At 50.8% G+C, this 16074-nt stretch overlaps 1 protein-coding gene across 5 annotated transcripts in view; it reads left to right on the forward strand.

The window, feature by feature from the left end:
* The first annotated feature begins 14371 nt into the window (after nt 1-14371).
* Nucleotides 14372-16074, forward strand: part of Slc12a3 (solute carrier family 12 member 3) — a 33501-nt gene continuing 31798 nt past the window's right edge. For 3 of the 5 annotated variants that reach the window (XM_050144393.1, XM_050144397.1, XM_050144398.1), the window contains exons 1-2: nt 14372-14647; nt 15524-15670. In XM_050144393.1, coding sequence (XP_050000350.1) covers nt 14372-14647; nt 15524-15670 — 423 coding nt within the window. The remainder of the gene's footprint in view (nt 14648-15523; nt 15671-16074) is intronic. The other 2 variants (XM_050144394.1, XM_050144399.1) reach the window with 1 other exon arrangement.

Consider the following 16074-nt stretch of genomic DNA (forward strand, 5'->3'; position numbering starts at 1 on the left):
TTTCTTTTAAACATTTTTTCTTTCCTTTTTTTCTTTTAAAATTTTGGATTTTTTGTTTTGTTTTGGGGTGTGTGTGTGTGTGTGTGTGTGTGTGTGTGTGTGTGTGTGTGTGTTTATTCGGGAAATGTTGGCAATAGTTTTGACCCAGAGAAGGAGTTAACGTAGGTGTCTGTAATTTGGCTAATATGACTTTAAATGATTAAAAAATTATTCATCGTGAGCAAGGAATCAAAGCCTTTGGAGTCACATTCACTCAGATGCTGCAGTCCATAGAAGCAGAGTCACAGTGCATTTTCCCAAGGCTAGCTGAGTGTGACGTCAGCCTTGGGTCATAGACAGTCTGTGGGTGGACTGCTGTGCTGCTGTCCTGCTGAGTAGCCTTTGAGGTCAGGTATCCCCAGACAACCCCTCGTTCTTCAGCCAGGATTCCAGCGGATGGGTCTGCTGTTCCACAGATCCCGGAGGGTTCAAAGGTGGGCTTGGTACCGCTGGATAGAAACAGTGTGAGTGCCCAGCTCAAGGGGAATCTGGGGGAGCCTATCCACTGCTCTGCTCTGCTGTGAGCTGATGGATGACTTCACTCCCCTCTCAGAGAACGTTTAAGCCGCTTTCCCTTGCCAGGCAGTTCTACTTGGTGATCCGCTTCAGCACTCATGAAGGCAAGCTCATGGGCTCCTTCTGCATGTCTGACATTCAGAAACATTTTGGCATCTGCAGTCTGGGTATTTGGTCCCTGAACAATAGTTGTCATCTGTTGCGGACCCTGCTTCTCTCTCCACATCAGAGCCCTAAACTAGAAAGATCAAAATGAGCATTTGCTCCTGAGCGAGCCAGTTGGGCAGGGTCTGCTCTTCAGGATGTTGAACACTCTTGAACCCTTTTCCACGGGCTCCTAGGGGAAAATCTCTTACTAACGGAGAGTCACTCCTGCACTTTCTCCTTTGGGAAAGGACATGGATTTCAGGATGTGTAAAGGGCCCTCTGGTCCTATTCTGTCTTCCTTCCCTGGTCTCATCTTGTAGGTGAGACCCAAAACTGACCTTCCTTTGAAGTCTGAGAAGGCAAGCCCGCCCGTAGGAGGTTTAGCTAAGCAAGGTCTGTCTTGCTCATGCGCACCAAGATTTGACATGATTTGTTTTCACAGTGCTGTGATGGGAGCTCTCTAGACTTTGATAGCACATCTTGTCTTTATTTCTTGGTTCCTTCTCCATAATTAGAGAAAACTGGAGTTGATTGTGACCTCCGTGGCTTGTCTCTTCTTTACCCCATCTGAGTTAACTGAATTTGTCCTTGTTTTATGCAGTGCCGACTGCATGTAGGATAACAGCACAGATGAGGCCTAAAGCCAACAGGAAGGAAAAACAGCAGCTCAGGTAGTGGCCCGGAGCTTAGGAGTTAGTATGGGGAGACCTTTGTGGAAGAATGAGATAACTGTACCAAAAGGGTTAAGCCTCCTACAAGCGAATTCCAGTGCTTGCTCTGTAAAGTGATTCCATGACTGCATGTGGCATGCTGGGCCTGTGTGGAACTAAGAACACCCTGAGTTTGCAAGGCATGGCATTACCCTGTGTCCGGGAGTCATACATGTCTACAGCTTCATGACTGGGTGACAGATATGTAAACTCGAGCCAGCCCTGCACTCGCTTGTTCAGAGAATAAACCCTTTCCTGGGGCGTGGTCTGCGCTTTCATAGTTTACCTAGAGAAATTAGGAGAAAATAGCTCTTGGAGTCTCTTGTCTTTCAGGGCAGAAACTCTAATCTTGAACAAAAGCAAAGGTGCTTTGTAGAGGCTGTTTCAGTATCTCATAACTAACTCCTGGGGAGCCTCACAGGGAGGTACTGACTGCTCAGCACCTTTTCAGGGCCTGGAGATTTGATTTTTTCCCTGTTCTTTTCCTTTGTTTTTGTTTTGTTTTGTTTTCTCCTCCTCCTCCTCCAAAGTAGTTAGGTGACTTCAATGGGACAATGAAATGGAATTGAGGACCCCTCTTTGAGCATGTCTTCTGGTTTTGTGACTTCTGAGCTGGGGAGAAGGATGTCCATTGGAGGGCCAGAAGTGTCACTTCTCTGGAGGCAGAAGGCAGACCCCACTTTTGCCCCGTGTAAACTCAGACTCGAGCTGGAAAGATCTGTGCTGCCGTGATGCTTTTGCCCTGTCACTTTAAGCCCTAGGGTTGAGGTAGGGTTGAAGATATTTTAAGTAAAGAATTAAGGGTCCTCCCACAGTGCCCAGCATTGGCTGATTAGAATAACAAAGCTGGGTCTGTTCTTGCTTTGGGTTTCAGCATAGCCTGTCATAGCTCCTGGTTCAAACTCCCAAGACTGATTTAGCTGGATGCGCCAACTTCTGCCTCCCTAGGCTAGATCTCCACACCCGTGTTTCTCCTTGGGCGTCAAAGCCTTTGTATCTAGTTATTTCATTGGGTATTTCATGTCACTTGCCAAATTCCCCTAAGTCCATTCTATCCTAGCCATTCATGCTTGGAGCTTGCTGAATACTGTGCTAGAAATAGCCTCCAGACTGGCATGTCGCCTGAGCCTGCCAACCAACTGGCTACAGGGTGGACTGAGCCTCTGCTAGGGGATTGAGGACTGTTGCACACTTAGGGGTAGTGTGGGCAGAGAGACCTAGCATTGCTCTGGCATGCTTTGTTCCTGACTGCCTTTGCCCTTGAACACGGGTTTCTCAGGTGTGAGGCAGGTAAAAACATTTGCTTCTGATTTTCATTGACTTGTTGCAGCCAAAAGGGGGTTGTCACAACTCTAGATGGGGCATCTGGCCTCAGTGTGAATGTATTGTAGCCTTCTGCTGGCCCCGGAAGACCTAGCATAGCCTGGCTTTTAGTGGCAAAAGGTTGCGTGACCCCCTTCATTGGGAACAGATTTAGCAAGTGAACACTGAGTCACTTCTGGGTTGAAGATAGACAATGAGCAAATTATAGGGTCAGTTGGGTGTCTGCAGTGCCTTTGGCTTGGCATCTGCTGGCGCTCACTATTGGAGATGGAGCGCCTGGCGCAGGCTGACAGTTCTGCAACCACAGGAGCTCTGCAGCTACTTGGATGACTTGCACTTCTGAAGTAGCAGAAATGGCAACAGGATGAGAAGGCAGTAGCTGGAGTTCAGGCAGGCTGACAAATGGAACAATTGGTCACCTCCTGTGGCCTCCCAGGTGTTTTCCATCGGGGCTTTGAATGCTGCGTATGCTAGAAGGGGGAAGAGGCAAACTGCAGTTAATTCTCACTGATGAGTAGCTTCTGTTGGGAATGCGGTAGGCAGATTCTCTGCGTCAGTCGGTGGCATGGCTGGGTTCTTTCCTTCTTAGCTTTTCTGAGGTCACTCTTGTGGTTTGTGGGGAGAGGGAATGACGGGAGAGTCAGTGCATGTGTCACGTGTTCCTTTCCATGCAGTAACTTCTGTGTTTGCTCTGTTCAGGATGCTTCCTTCACCTCCACCCCTGTGTCCATCCAGTAAATGTTCTCCCAGTGTGCCATGGGCTCCCTTTGTTCAGTTCTTCAGTGGAGCGGGAGCTCCTTAGCTGGGGCTCCTCAGAAGGTGACAGGTAAGGGAGTTCCTTCTGTACTCCTGGTGTGGAAGGCTCCCAAGGCCTACCTGGTTCTTAATCTCTGGGTCTCTTCAAGGCACAGCAACCTCCTTCTGTAAGTATAGGATCCGAAGTCATTAATGACCTCAGATTCAAACTGAGGTGTGGTAGGCAGTAAACAGCATTCGCGTGGCATTCTGGATCTGGGAGCCTTTATTTGGGACCCTCATTGAAAAGCACTGGGGAGGCAATAGTAGGGGCTGCCTTTATCTCAGCTGATAGCAGGAAAGGCTGGGCCTGACCAGGGGGCAGGTGTTTCTTGACAGTACCTGCTATGCTTCTAACCAGGAAGGATGCTGTCAAGTTCTGGGCTCTGGTATTCTTCCTAGAGATATGCAAATGGCCAGCAGCACGGGGTGGTCATGTCTTTCTTTGGGGCCCAAATGAGATGACCTGAGCTCAGCCTAAGGGTTCCCCAAAAGTTTTCAACCTGTTCTTTGCTGGGGCCCTTGGAGGCAGACTGTTGATCCCGGAGTCGTACTCTGGACCAGTGCTCTCACACCCCTTGTAAAGGTTTCCTGATGTCCTCTGAACTCAGAGCACCTCCTGGAACCAGGCTGGCAAGGCTGTGGCCTTTGAAGGGACCTTGGTGAGGTGGGTAGAGTCAGAACTACTGCTGGAGCTGTCTCTTGAAGTGGCCTCCTTTTTCATGGAGACTTGGAAAGCAGACACAGGAGGATTACTTGAATTCAGTTCTAGGCCAACTAATTAAGACCTTGTTTTTATTAAAAAATAAATAAGTAAAAATAAAAGGGGGTAGTCATTGGTGACCCACCATGAATGTTACCACAGCTATTCCCTGGAAATGGCCAGGTTTCAGCAATAGAAACCCTTGGAAACACATGGACTGGTGCTGGAAAGAGAGGCCCAGAGCCTAGGAAGCTTTGTAGCAGCATGATTGAAAACTGTCCCCATTGCCCTGGAGATTGTCTAGAAGCTCCTCTCAATTCCCCACAGGTCCCTTTCTCCGGCCATGCCAGCCTGGGACATCCTCCTCACCATCTCTGTCCCTCCCTCGCTTGGAATGGGATCCTTCCATGAGCTCTCATGCAATTGGGCTCACTGGGTTTTTTAGAAAACTTTAAAGCAAACCAAAATTTTTCTAAGAATGGGTGTGTGATGTGTGGCCCTTTGGTGGCAATTGCAGCCATTCACATTTGAAAGCATAGACTTCCCATGAGAGCCTTGAGACTTCTTGCTGGAGTTGGGTGACTCTGGAGAGCAGATCCCTAGACATAGACGTGCCAGAGCTGCGGTGTGGGAGAGCAGCAGAACTCTCTCGGGAGAGCTGGGAGCTGGGTGAAGTTGCTTTCTACTTGGGAATCACTCCCTCAGAGACAGCTTGCTCCGGGGAGGGCAGAGGTACCAGCTCCCTTGCCCTCAGATACTAGGAAGCATCAGTTAACTCAGGTGACTCAGCTACCTGGAACTGTCGCTCAGGAGACCCTAATCAGGTAAAAGTCAGCTTGGGTCCCTCTTCCTGCTCCATGTAGGTGGCTCGCAAAGGTGATGGGGGTTTCCCTGTGTGGTTTAGTTAGCCCTTCAAAACAAGGCTTCATAAGGCTTCAGGGAGAGTAAGTAGCCCACATCAGGGTTGCCTTTTCTTCTGTTTCTTCTATTCCAGGACACAAAATTAGGTCAAAGCCGGTAGATCGGTTTTGCTCTTGGAGGACAGTTACTGATAATTGCAGCTGGTGGTTCCTGTTTCTTTCAGTGGCTGATAATTGGATAATGTAATTCAGCAAATGTTTGAGGGCCTGCCTGAGGCCAGACAATTGACTCAGCTTACAGTGTCCCCTTTCCTGGTACATGGTTCTAAAACAGAGTCACTGCCCTCTTAGGCAGTGAGAGGTCTCCTGCAGGTGAGTCTCCTGATTGATGGCAAGTCACCAGGAGTCCTGAGGCTGCAGATCCTCTCTCAGTTTGTGAAAACAGCCCTGGTTTCTGGGGAGCTGAATGTATACACCCAAACACTAATGAAATAGGCCAAGAAATGCCACAAGAGAAGATACACAAAAAGATGAAGATGGGCATGGGGGTGCATACCTATAATCTCAGGTACTCAGGCAGGAGGATTGCAGGCTGAAGGCTATCCTGGGCAATTAAGTCCTGAAACCCTGTCTCAAAGCAGAAAAGGACTGGGTTGGGTATCACAGTGGTAAGTGCCTGCCTGCCACCACAAAGCCATAGGTTCAGTCCCAGGATTGTCCTCCAAAAGAGGAAGATGGAAGGCAGGTCTCCCAGAAGCTGGGGATGGAGGAGCTCTCTGTATGTGACCCACAGAAGCAAACAAGATGAGTGACCGTCTGGCCAGCTTAGGCAGTGAGCACCAGGGCTCTGTTGGCCTGCTCCCTCTTCTCATGCTCCAGTGCTGCCGTTCACGTGGTAATGTTTCCTTGCTTGAAGCAGCAGCAGCCGAGGGACTAAGGTGAGTGGAGAACCTGACAGAGGCCACAGGGTTCCTGTCTTGTTTAAGGAGTATGTGGGGACCTGGATGGTGGCCCATGAGGCAGAGAGCAAAGAGACCACACAACTGCTGAGGCAGTGTGTCTAGGCAGAAACCTAGTGGCCAGAGTGTGTCTTCAGTATCTAACCAGAAGAGAAGAGATCTTTAAAAGCCACCTACAGCATAAAGGATATTTTCAAAAACTTACAAATCAGCATTCCTTTAGCAGGAAGAACCAGTTTCTGGGCTGCAAGGCCACACCTCCCGCCCAGCAGCCCCCAGCCCTGCTGACACCTGAGCTGCAGAGCTAAACTGCTGCAGTCCGCTCCAGTGGCCTGGGGAGGGGCTAGACACTGGCTGCTAGTTTTCAGATGTTCCTCAGTTGATTTTCCTCCCTTGCAGGATCAGGAAGCACCATTCTGACTGACAGCAGGGTGTGGTAAAGTAGCCCCTTAAGCTCCAGGGCACAGTTTGTTCAAAGAACCTTTGAGCTGTAACAAAGAGGTGAAAATTCAGCCTGACTAGGAAAAATACACCATGCCTAGGCCCATCTGGTCACTTTGCTTGGTGTCCCCGCCATGGTCAAGGCAGCCCATCCACATGGTTTTTTCAAATGGCATCAGATGGGAAGAGCCTTGTGGGGAGTGGAGGAGTTGAAGTCAAGTTTTCAGGATATCGCAGGTGAAGGACATCTGACAACTTGGGCTGAATCCCTAGTCCCAAACCCAAGGTACCCCTTGGTGATGTCTGCCTGCTTCTGCCTTTTTGAGCCTTGGCTGGGGCCCTTCACTGCCCATTTCAGTGCCTGCCATATGAAGTCCAAGCTCTCTGGGGCAAGAGCCCAGGCTTGTTCCAGGCAGTCTAAACAGCTTCCTGCTGGGAAACCAAACGCTGAGGGAACCAGTGTGGGTCCAGCACCCAGCTCTGCGGCCTGGTCTCAGGTGTCCTCAGCAGGTCCCCTGGTGCCGGAAGCCACCAGTAGGAGAGCTCTAGGAGATGGGCAGGGCACTTTGGTGTCATGTGAACACTATGCATGGCACTCCTAGAATTCTCTTGAGTGTTTTCTGTTTTTACATCGGCCTCTCACCTGCGAGCAAACACAGCCAACTCTGGTCTCTACTCGGAGTCTCAGCCTCCTTTTCCTGCCTTTGCCCACAGCCAACCATCGTAGTAGCTGCTCCCCAGAAAGCATACTTTAAACTAATCAGATTAGCCAAGGAGCTGGTTTTCTCACACCTGTTTTACATAGTAAATGAAGAACTGAATCTAGAAAAACACAAAACTCTTGTTTGCAGAGCCCTGTGAATGTCTTCTACAGTCCCTGCTCTGATGGTCAGCCCACAGATGGAAGGTTCTCCAAGTCTCAAAAGTATGTGTATGTGGCATGGACCAGGCTTGCTTCTCTCATCCTTCCTATTCCCTCTGTGGCTCCAGGACCAGGCGTTGCTTATAGCTAAAGAGGAACTGGGCTTTTAAAAGATGCTCTGAGGTTGCTTGCATGGTCCCTGTTGTAGGAGCAGGTCATAGGTGTCTAGATCCCAAAATCTCGAGACCATTAAGCTAGGTATAGTGACACCTGCCTATAATCCCAGTACTTGGGAGCTTGAGGCAGGAGAATTGCTGCAAGTTTGAGACTAACTTGGGCTACATAGCAGTTACCAGGCTAGCAATGGTTATATTGCAAGACTGTCCCAAAAATCAGGGGGAAAGTAATTAAATTGAGCCTGGCGATACACACCTGTCAATCTAGCACCTAGAAGATGGAGGCGGGAGGACCACGAGTTCAATACTGCCCTAGTAAATAAACAAAACAAAAAAGGCCATCACGAGCTACACAGTAAAACCCTGTGGGTTTTTTTGTTTGTTTGTTTGTTTGTTTTGGGATGTGGTCTAGGCTGGCCTGAACTCCCTGAGTAGCTAAGTTTAGCCTTGAGCTCCTGATCCTCTGGCTTCTACCTCCCAGAATCTGGATTATAGGCATGGGCCCCACACCCAATTTGAAACCGTGTTAACAAAACAAAAACTGTTGCGTAAATGTACAGTTGGAATTCAGGTTGAGACAGAATGACCATGCCTCCCCTCCTGGTTTGGGGCCGGGAGGGGTGTTCCCAGAAAGTTAGAAGGTCAAAGATGTTTTTAAAATGAAAGTTTAGATGTAAGGGAAGCAAACAGTGGCTGATTCATTGGTTTCCTGGCAGTCAGTGGGTTGGAAGAATTTACCTGTTACTGGAAACCTGAATTCTTAGAAGGATTGCTCCTTCAGTTTGTGTAGCTGCAGCAGGACTGAGCTCAGACCAGCCCTGCATTGAAAAGTGCAGCTAAACCTGAATGGAAGGCTAAAGGGTTGGTGGGGACTTAGTGTTTTGTGAAGCGGGAAATAGAAAAATGAAATCTCGGTCTCACCAGATAGCAATCTATTCAGGAGTCAACTTTTTGCCTTGGCTGCCACGAAGCACCAAGCTTAAATGATTATCTCTCTTTTCTTTGTTTGAGATATTACAAACACCTTATAGCATCCTTGCCCCAACCAGAGGAAGCCCCCATTTTCTGAACCTATGTAATATTTTATCCAAGGATTTATGCTTTTATGTCTAAATTGTAACTCGCGACTTTGGGTTTTGAACATCACACGTCTGAGGACACTAGCCATACTTTGTCCTGCTTATTCTCCAAAATGGTCACATTAAGTCTCGTGCATTGCCTATACCTCTGGAGACCTGTGGGGTGATGGTGGCCAAACAGCCAGGGGTCCTTCCTACCCTTGGTTTTAGCCAAAAGGCCAAGAAATAATCTGGAGTCCTTTCTTTAAGCATGCAGATGTCTTAGGGGCTACACATTTCCGTTTTGCATCAGCTGACCGTAGTTAGTGCCCGGCTGTGATAATGCTGTCTAGGACCAGGATACAGCAGGCATGGCCATGTGCTGTGCAAGGCTCCAAGGGAATGCCAGTGGCTCAGCCCTGTTTCTGACTTCCCAGGGCTGCCATGCTCCTGATAACGCTGTGCCTTCCCTGCTCCTGGGAATACTGGGTAGGATTTGGATCTGTCTCCCTTCAGTGGAGTCAAGTCTGTGAGCCCCTAGTGGGCAGGGATCCAGCTTCATGTTTGGCAGCCCTAGGCTTCTACTTGGTTCTGACCCAGGGCAACTCCTGGCCAGGGTAGACGTTTGCATGGGTTTTCTACAGTCTCTGAATGGGAGGAGCCACGTCCCCCAGGAGGAAGCCACGCCCCCAGAAGGAAGCCTCACGGTTCTGGTAGGTTGCTGCAGCTGGTGTTGTGAATCAGGCCGACGAGCAGCGCATCCTCTTACCCGGCTATTTCACGACACCAGGGTTGCATCCTACCCATCCTCTCCAGGAAAGCCTCGCGGGACCACAGGACACAGGAACTTGGGGACAGGGTAGCTTGGGGTTAACTGCCTGTGAAAGGTGATGTTCAACAGTCCATGGCATCTCGGTCATACAGCTCCTCATTGTCACCCGAGCAGCTTTAGACAAATGCCAGTGTCTGCCCTCTCCCTACTCTACCAAGCCACGGAGGCGCTGAGTGTGACTTCAGTCAGCACTCCCAAGCGGCTCTAATCCACGGGCAGCAGGAGGGAACCAGGTGGGCCTGTGGCTCAGGATTGAGCTGATCCCCCGTTCTTGTCTAACCATGCCAAGGCACCCGCTTGCCCTCCCCAGGCTCCCTCCTTTAGATTTGATGCGCACCATACCACTGCTCCTGGCACCAAGACACCCAGAACAAAATCAGCTCCTTATCCTGGCACCCTACCCAGGAACATATTCTCCCATGGAGAGCTCCCTTCACTGCCTGCCCCACCCCCCAAAGAAAACCAAACCTGGTCTCATACAACTCCACAGAGATGCTAATGCTGCCATCTCTGTCTGCAGGACACCTATCATCTTACCACCCTAAAGTTCCTTCCAGGCCTGGCCACCAATCACTGCATATTGAAGAAACCCCTGTCTGGTCTCCCTTAGTCCGTTCTTTACAGAACCACCAATGTGATCTATGGCAACTCCAAATCTGACCATCATCATATAATAAGTTATAACTTGTAAGATGGTCTTTGAGGCCCGAATTCCCTCTTCCAGGGACACACCTAGTCTGCTTAGTCCTAACACCCAGACCTCTCTGCTCTGTTGGAAGCCCAAGCCTCACTTTGCACTCTGGGCCCTTTGCTCTCTTCCTGCCCGACTCCCCACCTCTTGCAGATCCTGCTCACATATGGGTGGCCAAGCTTGAGGGTTTCATCCTCAGAGACCTAAGAAAAAGCTTTATTTTCTGCATAGCACTTTCTTCACCAGGTGTATTCTGACCATTGTTCGTGTGTTTATTATCTGTCTCTCTCTAGAATGTGAGCCCCCAGAGGGCAGGGCTTTGTCTTGTTCCGGGAAGGGGCACTTGCTCAGCCAGAAAATAGTATTTGGTTGTTATCTAATAAATGTGGTGGAATGGAGAAACAGCCCCTGCAGTCTGGATTCCCGCCATCGCTTCCCTGTTCGTCCAATCCATCCACCTCCTTCCCCTTTCCTACCCACTTTTCCTCTCTGCTCCCATCTCCTGTGGGATCCTCTCTTCTGCTGGTGGCCCTCTGTGGCCCTGGAGATAACAGGCCTGAGTTGGGGGTCTGCAGCCTGCCCTCCTGTCCTCGTGGCTCAGCCCCTGCAGTGAGGATTTTTTTTTTTCTGATTCCTTGAGTCTCTCTGCTCCTTGACTGCCCTGTTTCCCCTGAGAGCCAGGCTGAGGCTAGGCAGGAGGGATCTAGCTGACCCTGGCACAGGTGCCTTGCGGCGGCTGCAATAACTAAGGCTCATCCAGTGGGGAAACTTGCTTAAAAGCGCCCCAAAAGCAAATAGAATGGAAACTCTTTAAGGCCCAATCCCAAATCTGTGCTCAGAGTAGGGGGTCCTGTGTCCTCTCCGAAGCTGAATACAGGAGGGGAGAGACCGTGTGGCCCAGTGCTATCTCCCTAACAGGAGGAACCCGTCCCAGGTTTATCAGAGGGACTGCATCCCAGCAGCCACAAGCCTTGCCTACTCCAGAGAGAGTACTGGGCCAGAAGTTTCTAGAAATAGCCTCACACCCCTCCCAGCTGACACAGGTACTTTGGGGAAAGGAAGAAAGGATAAGCCAAGGTCACTCAGCAATTTCACAGCCTCTTACTCCTGCCTGGAAACTAGCCCTGGCCCTTTCTGCCCCAAGATCTTTATCAGATATTTTCCACAGCTGCCAGGGCACGCAGTGTTAGAACGATGTGGGGATGTTGAGCGGCTGTGATTTTTGCCAGGTAGCTGGAAGTTTAAAACCAGTGGATAAGATCTGCCTCAAGGGCAGCGGACCTGTTGGGAGGAGGTGGGGGAGGCTTCACAATCTCACCTCCTGCCAAGAAGATAGAAAATGGACCTGGAGGGGTCTTGGCCTGAATCCTTACTTCAAACCTTCAACCCTGCTGGGAGCCGGCAGGGAAAAGGGACACATATGTCCACCTTTGTATGTTTTCCTCTCCTCACTGCTAATGCCCAGTAGAGGCACAATCTGTGCCTTGGGAACCCCAAAGCGCCCTTGTATGCCCCTCTCAAGGGTAATCCTGCCAGTCAGGATTTGCCCTCCTGGGTTAGCCCTCCTTGGTACTAGTCACCTTGGTTCATGGACTGTACAACCAACAAGCATTTATTGGGCATCTGTCCGTTATTCTGGTTGCCTGAGGTAGTCTGAACAATAGGGCAAGGTCGCTTTGTGGCTTCCATTCCAAGAAATTGGAGGGAAGACATGCCCGTCCACAAATAAGAGGACTGAGGTCTGAAAACCTTTCCAAGCTCATTGGGTGACTCTGTGACAGTCTGGGCTCTAACTGGCCTCAGCAGTCTCTGCTGGCCCTTCAGCTGGACATGCCTGTTCTGGTCCCTCTGGTCCCTCTGGCCCAGAGAGAAGCAGGGGCCAGCGGGGCCTCCTGAAAGCATCCACCAGGTAGTCCTTACTTCCTCTTGAAGGTCCCAGGTCTGGATGCCTTGGGCAGGACCTCTAGGGGCCATGGGTAGGCTCTGAGAGGCAGGGCCCAGTGGGAGGGAGTGGGAATGCCTCCCTTCCTCTCTCCCTCCAGTTTCCTCTGGAAGATACTGGAGCCCGAGCTGGGCCTAAGCGGAGCCCCAGTGCATGAGTAGACAGCAGCCTTCTGGCCTTCAGCTCATCCCAGGCCTTCAGGAGGAACAAGGCAGTTAAAAGGCCTCCTCCAAGGAGCCCTCCCCGGCTGTCTACACCTTGTCCCTTCTCCAGGGGCCCACTCCTATAGCGGTCAGCTTACCTCATAGATGGGCTGGGCTGTTTCTAGGTGTCACTTTCTGTCAACCCTGCCCTGCTATGAGCAGAAGCATGGCTTCTCCAAGTCCCTGGCTCCCACCGCCACACAGCATGGGGTGGGGGTGACACTGGCAGGGGCCTGTTGGACAGTGACAAGAGGTCTCCAATCTTAGTTTTAATGTTTTATTTTATAAACTTTATTCTAAAAAAATCTTGCAACCAAATGGTGGAGGTACAAGCCTCTAATCCCAGCTTGTACCTCTTGGGAGGCAGAGGCAGGCAGATCTTTTTGAGTTCAGGGCCAGCCTGGTCTACAGAGTGAGTTCCAGGACAACCAGGACTACCCAGTGAAACCCTGTCCCAAAACACCAAAATCTTGCAAATAAATAAGAAACATTGCACACCAAAATTTACCATATCAGAAGTTGATGCAGCGTAATGAACTACACAGAAACGAAGCTGGGAAACTTCACATTGTAGTTTACACCTTTAGTATCGAATATATATTTCCTTGCACTTATTCACCACCCAAACCAAAAACCTCTGTGGCAGGGTTAGAGGAGAAAAACCTTAGCTTCCTCCATTTCATATCTCGTGTCATTTCCTGCATTCAGTCCTTCCTCATCAATAAGTAGCTTTTCTTGTTCTTTCTTCCTGCTATACTGTACCCACAGGTACTTCTGTCCATACATGGACATTTATTGTTGTCTAGACGCCACATGGGAAATGTGTTGTTTCTTTCTGAGATTGTGGATCTCACCTAATATGCATTCTAAGACCATGCCTTTTCCTGGAAAACTTTTAACTTCATCTTTCTCTTTAGAGCTGAGTAGCATGCGTGCGCACACGTGTGCACACCCACAATTTATGCATACATATGTATATATATAATTTGTGTTATTCATGTATTTATTGATTTCAATTCTTTGCTATTGTGAATAAAGCGGCAGTGAACATGCACGGTCTCCTTGAGTTCTTGAAAGGGGCTGGTTGCCTCACCCCAGAAGCAGAGTGTGAAGTGAGCGTTCAGGGCCTGTCTGGGAGGGCAGAGGGAAGCAGGCTGTGGTGTAGACCCTAAGCCTCAGATGATCCAGGGAAACCCTGAGGCAGGGCAGGATGCCAGACTTTGATGCCTCACATCAGTCGGTCCTTAAACACCCAGCCTCTTGGGGGAAAAGACAACATGGGTGAGACCGTCAGCGTAGGAACCGACTCTGAGAGCCCTCGCAGCCACACGGCCATTGTTTCTGTAGAACATCAAGCATCCACTAATTCATGTTTCAAAACCCAGGGTCCCTTCGGTGACCAGCCGCCTGCTCCATGGGAGCGCTCCGTGGCTCCAGGGAGGGAAGGCACAGTTGGGCTCTGTGAACCACGACTCTGTAGGCCAAGCCTATGAATGTGCAGCTCAGGCGAGACACTGTGTCTGCCCTGGAGGCTGGAGGCTAGCACCAAGCCCTCAGGGTTTGTCGGCTAAGAAGTGACTGCAGGTCTGGTCTGAGGCCACTCACACGCTCCTGTAAGCCATAATCATAATGGCTTGAATATAATGAGATGATGTATCAGGAAAGACACCGAGAGACAGAGATCAGAAGATAGACTTTCTTTTAATATGCATGTCCTGAAATGACAGTTCACTCAAACTAGTAAATAAAAGAGAAGAGATACGCTGTGGCCCCAGTGAGAGGGCTGTAATGCGGGCACTTGCAACAGGCCTTCTCCGGGTCCTTTTTCCTGACTGCTGCTTCCTGGGGCCTAGCTGCAGACCCTCTATTACCCTAGACTCAGAAGAGCTGCCTCTGGACTCAGCTAGCCCAGCCCTCCTACTCCTAAGTACCCCTCCCCCGTGTCAATGATCAAATAAATGGGGGCAGGACAGCAGTTGGCTCTGCTCCGCCTCCCACCCCTGGCAGAGACCCTGCTCACCAGCCATGGGCAGTCTGGGACAAGCTCCCGCCTTCTGCCCAGCCTATAAAGCCACCCTTGGTGTCCTTGCCCACCCTTGATACCCAGAGTCGTCATGGCGGAGCTACCTGCGACAGAGATGCCAGGAGATGCTCTGTGCAGTGGGCGCTTCACCATCAGCACCCTGCTGGGGGGTGACGAGCCCCCACCGGCCGCCGGTGACAGCAGCCACCCCAGCCACCTGACACACGGCAGCACCTTGTACATGCGCACCTTCGGTTACAACACTATCGACGTGGTGCCTGCCTATGAACACTACGCTAACAGTGCTCTGCCGGGCGAGCCCCGGAAGGTGCGGCCCACCCTGGCTGACCTGCATTCGTTCCTCAAGGTAAGTACCAGCTGGGAGACTGGCCGCTTCCCAGCTGTGTGACTCTGGTCTGATTACCCAACACGTTCTGTCATCTGTGTTGGAAAGATGGCTAGGAATCTTCCTCCAGGATCAAGATATTCAAATGAACTAGTGGATGGCCAGTGACGTGAAGCTCAGAGCACACATAATCCTCATGGCCCAGGCACTGGCGACCCAAAGATAGCGTGGCTGCTCATGCAAGTGAAGTTGCACGTCCCTGGGAGAGGCTGTGAGAGGGGAGCATGGTAGGCCCGCTCAGATGTCAGCCTGCTGGCTCTGCTCTCTGGGAAGCTGGACAATCCAAGCCCTGTGACCTCACTTCCTCATTGACAGTGGACAGAATTACTCTTGGCTCAGGAGCAGGGACTCGCCTAACTCCTAGCCCTCCTCTCTGCCTCAGAACAGCCCTCTGGAGCGGCCGAACAAGACCCCCATTGAAACAGGGATGCTGAGATGAGGTGCCAGGAACAAAGGACAGAAGGCCCCAGCGTGGGCTGCAGTCCCAGGGGTACAAACCAGAAGACCTGTCGTGCTGGGGTAGCGGCCTGGGTTCAAGTCCATCTGTACCAGAGACCCAGGGTGTGACCTGAGTCAAACCGCTTCACCTCCCAAGGGTCAAATAATCTGTCTCCCTTCTCATACTGAGAGCTTGTCAGTTCCCAGCCCTCGGCCCTAGAGGGGGAGGAGCCTCTGAAGGCTCAGCTAGCCCTCCTTGGTGTCTTTCCAAGCTTCAAGCATCACTGTGTCTAGGACGCTGTCCAGGGGCTTTCTGTGTGGCAAAGTGGGGCAGGTATGGCTGAACACAGACACTCAGCCCCCAACTCCCATTTCCCGACTTCTGCTGGTCTTCCCTAGCAGGAGGGCAGCCACCTGCATGCCCTGGCCTTTGATGGACGGCCAGGCCGGGAACTGACTGATGGACTTGGGGAGGACGAAGCCGGCACCAACAATGAGAAAAGCCCTGGGGAGCCTGTGCGCTTCGGCTGGGTCAAGGGGGTGATGGTGAGTGGGCGTGGACTGGTGAGTGTGATGCCAAGAAAGGGTGGAGGTAGAGCCCCATTCAGCCCCAGCTTTGACTCTCGGATCCTGGTGGGCAGGTTAGGTCTTGGGCTCAGTTTGGGCCTCCGTTTCTCTATATGATGATGGTGGTGATGACATCCCAGGGACAAAAGTAAGAAGAGGAAGCATCCACAGTCTGTTTAGGGGGACACTGCCAGGACTAGGGGCTGAGTGAAGAAACACAGTGGCCTCCAGCTGTACTTGGTGGAAGGCTTCCCAAACTTCTTGTGTGCTCTTGGCCAAGATCCAACTCTAGGAAGATCTGTGCTTAGATACTCACTAATCTCGTAGCCTTAGAAAGGCTTCTTAGCCACTCCCTGCCTCAGTTTCCTCATCAGTAAAATTGA

The sequence above is a fragment of the Alexandromys fortis genome, unplaced genomic scaffold (assembly GCF_014885135.2).
Source record: "Alexandromys fortis isolate MF-2015 unplaced genomic scaffold, M_Fortis_MF-2015_v1.1 scaffold_1, whole genome shotgun sequence".
Classification (NCBI taxonomy): Eukaryota; Metazoa; Chordata; class Mammalia; order Rodentia; family Cricetidae; genus Alexandromys; species Alexandromys fortis.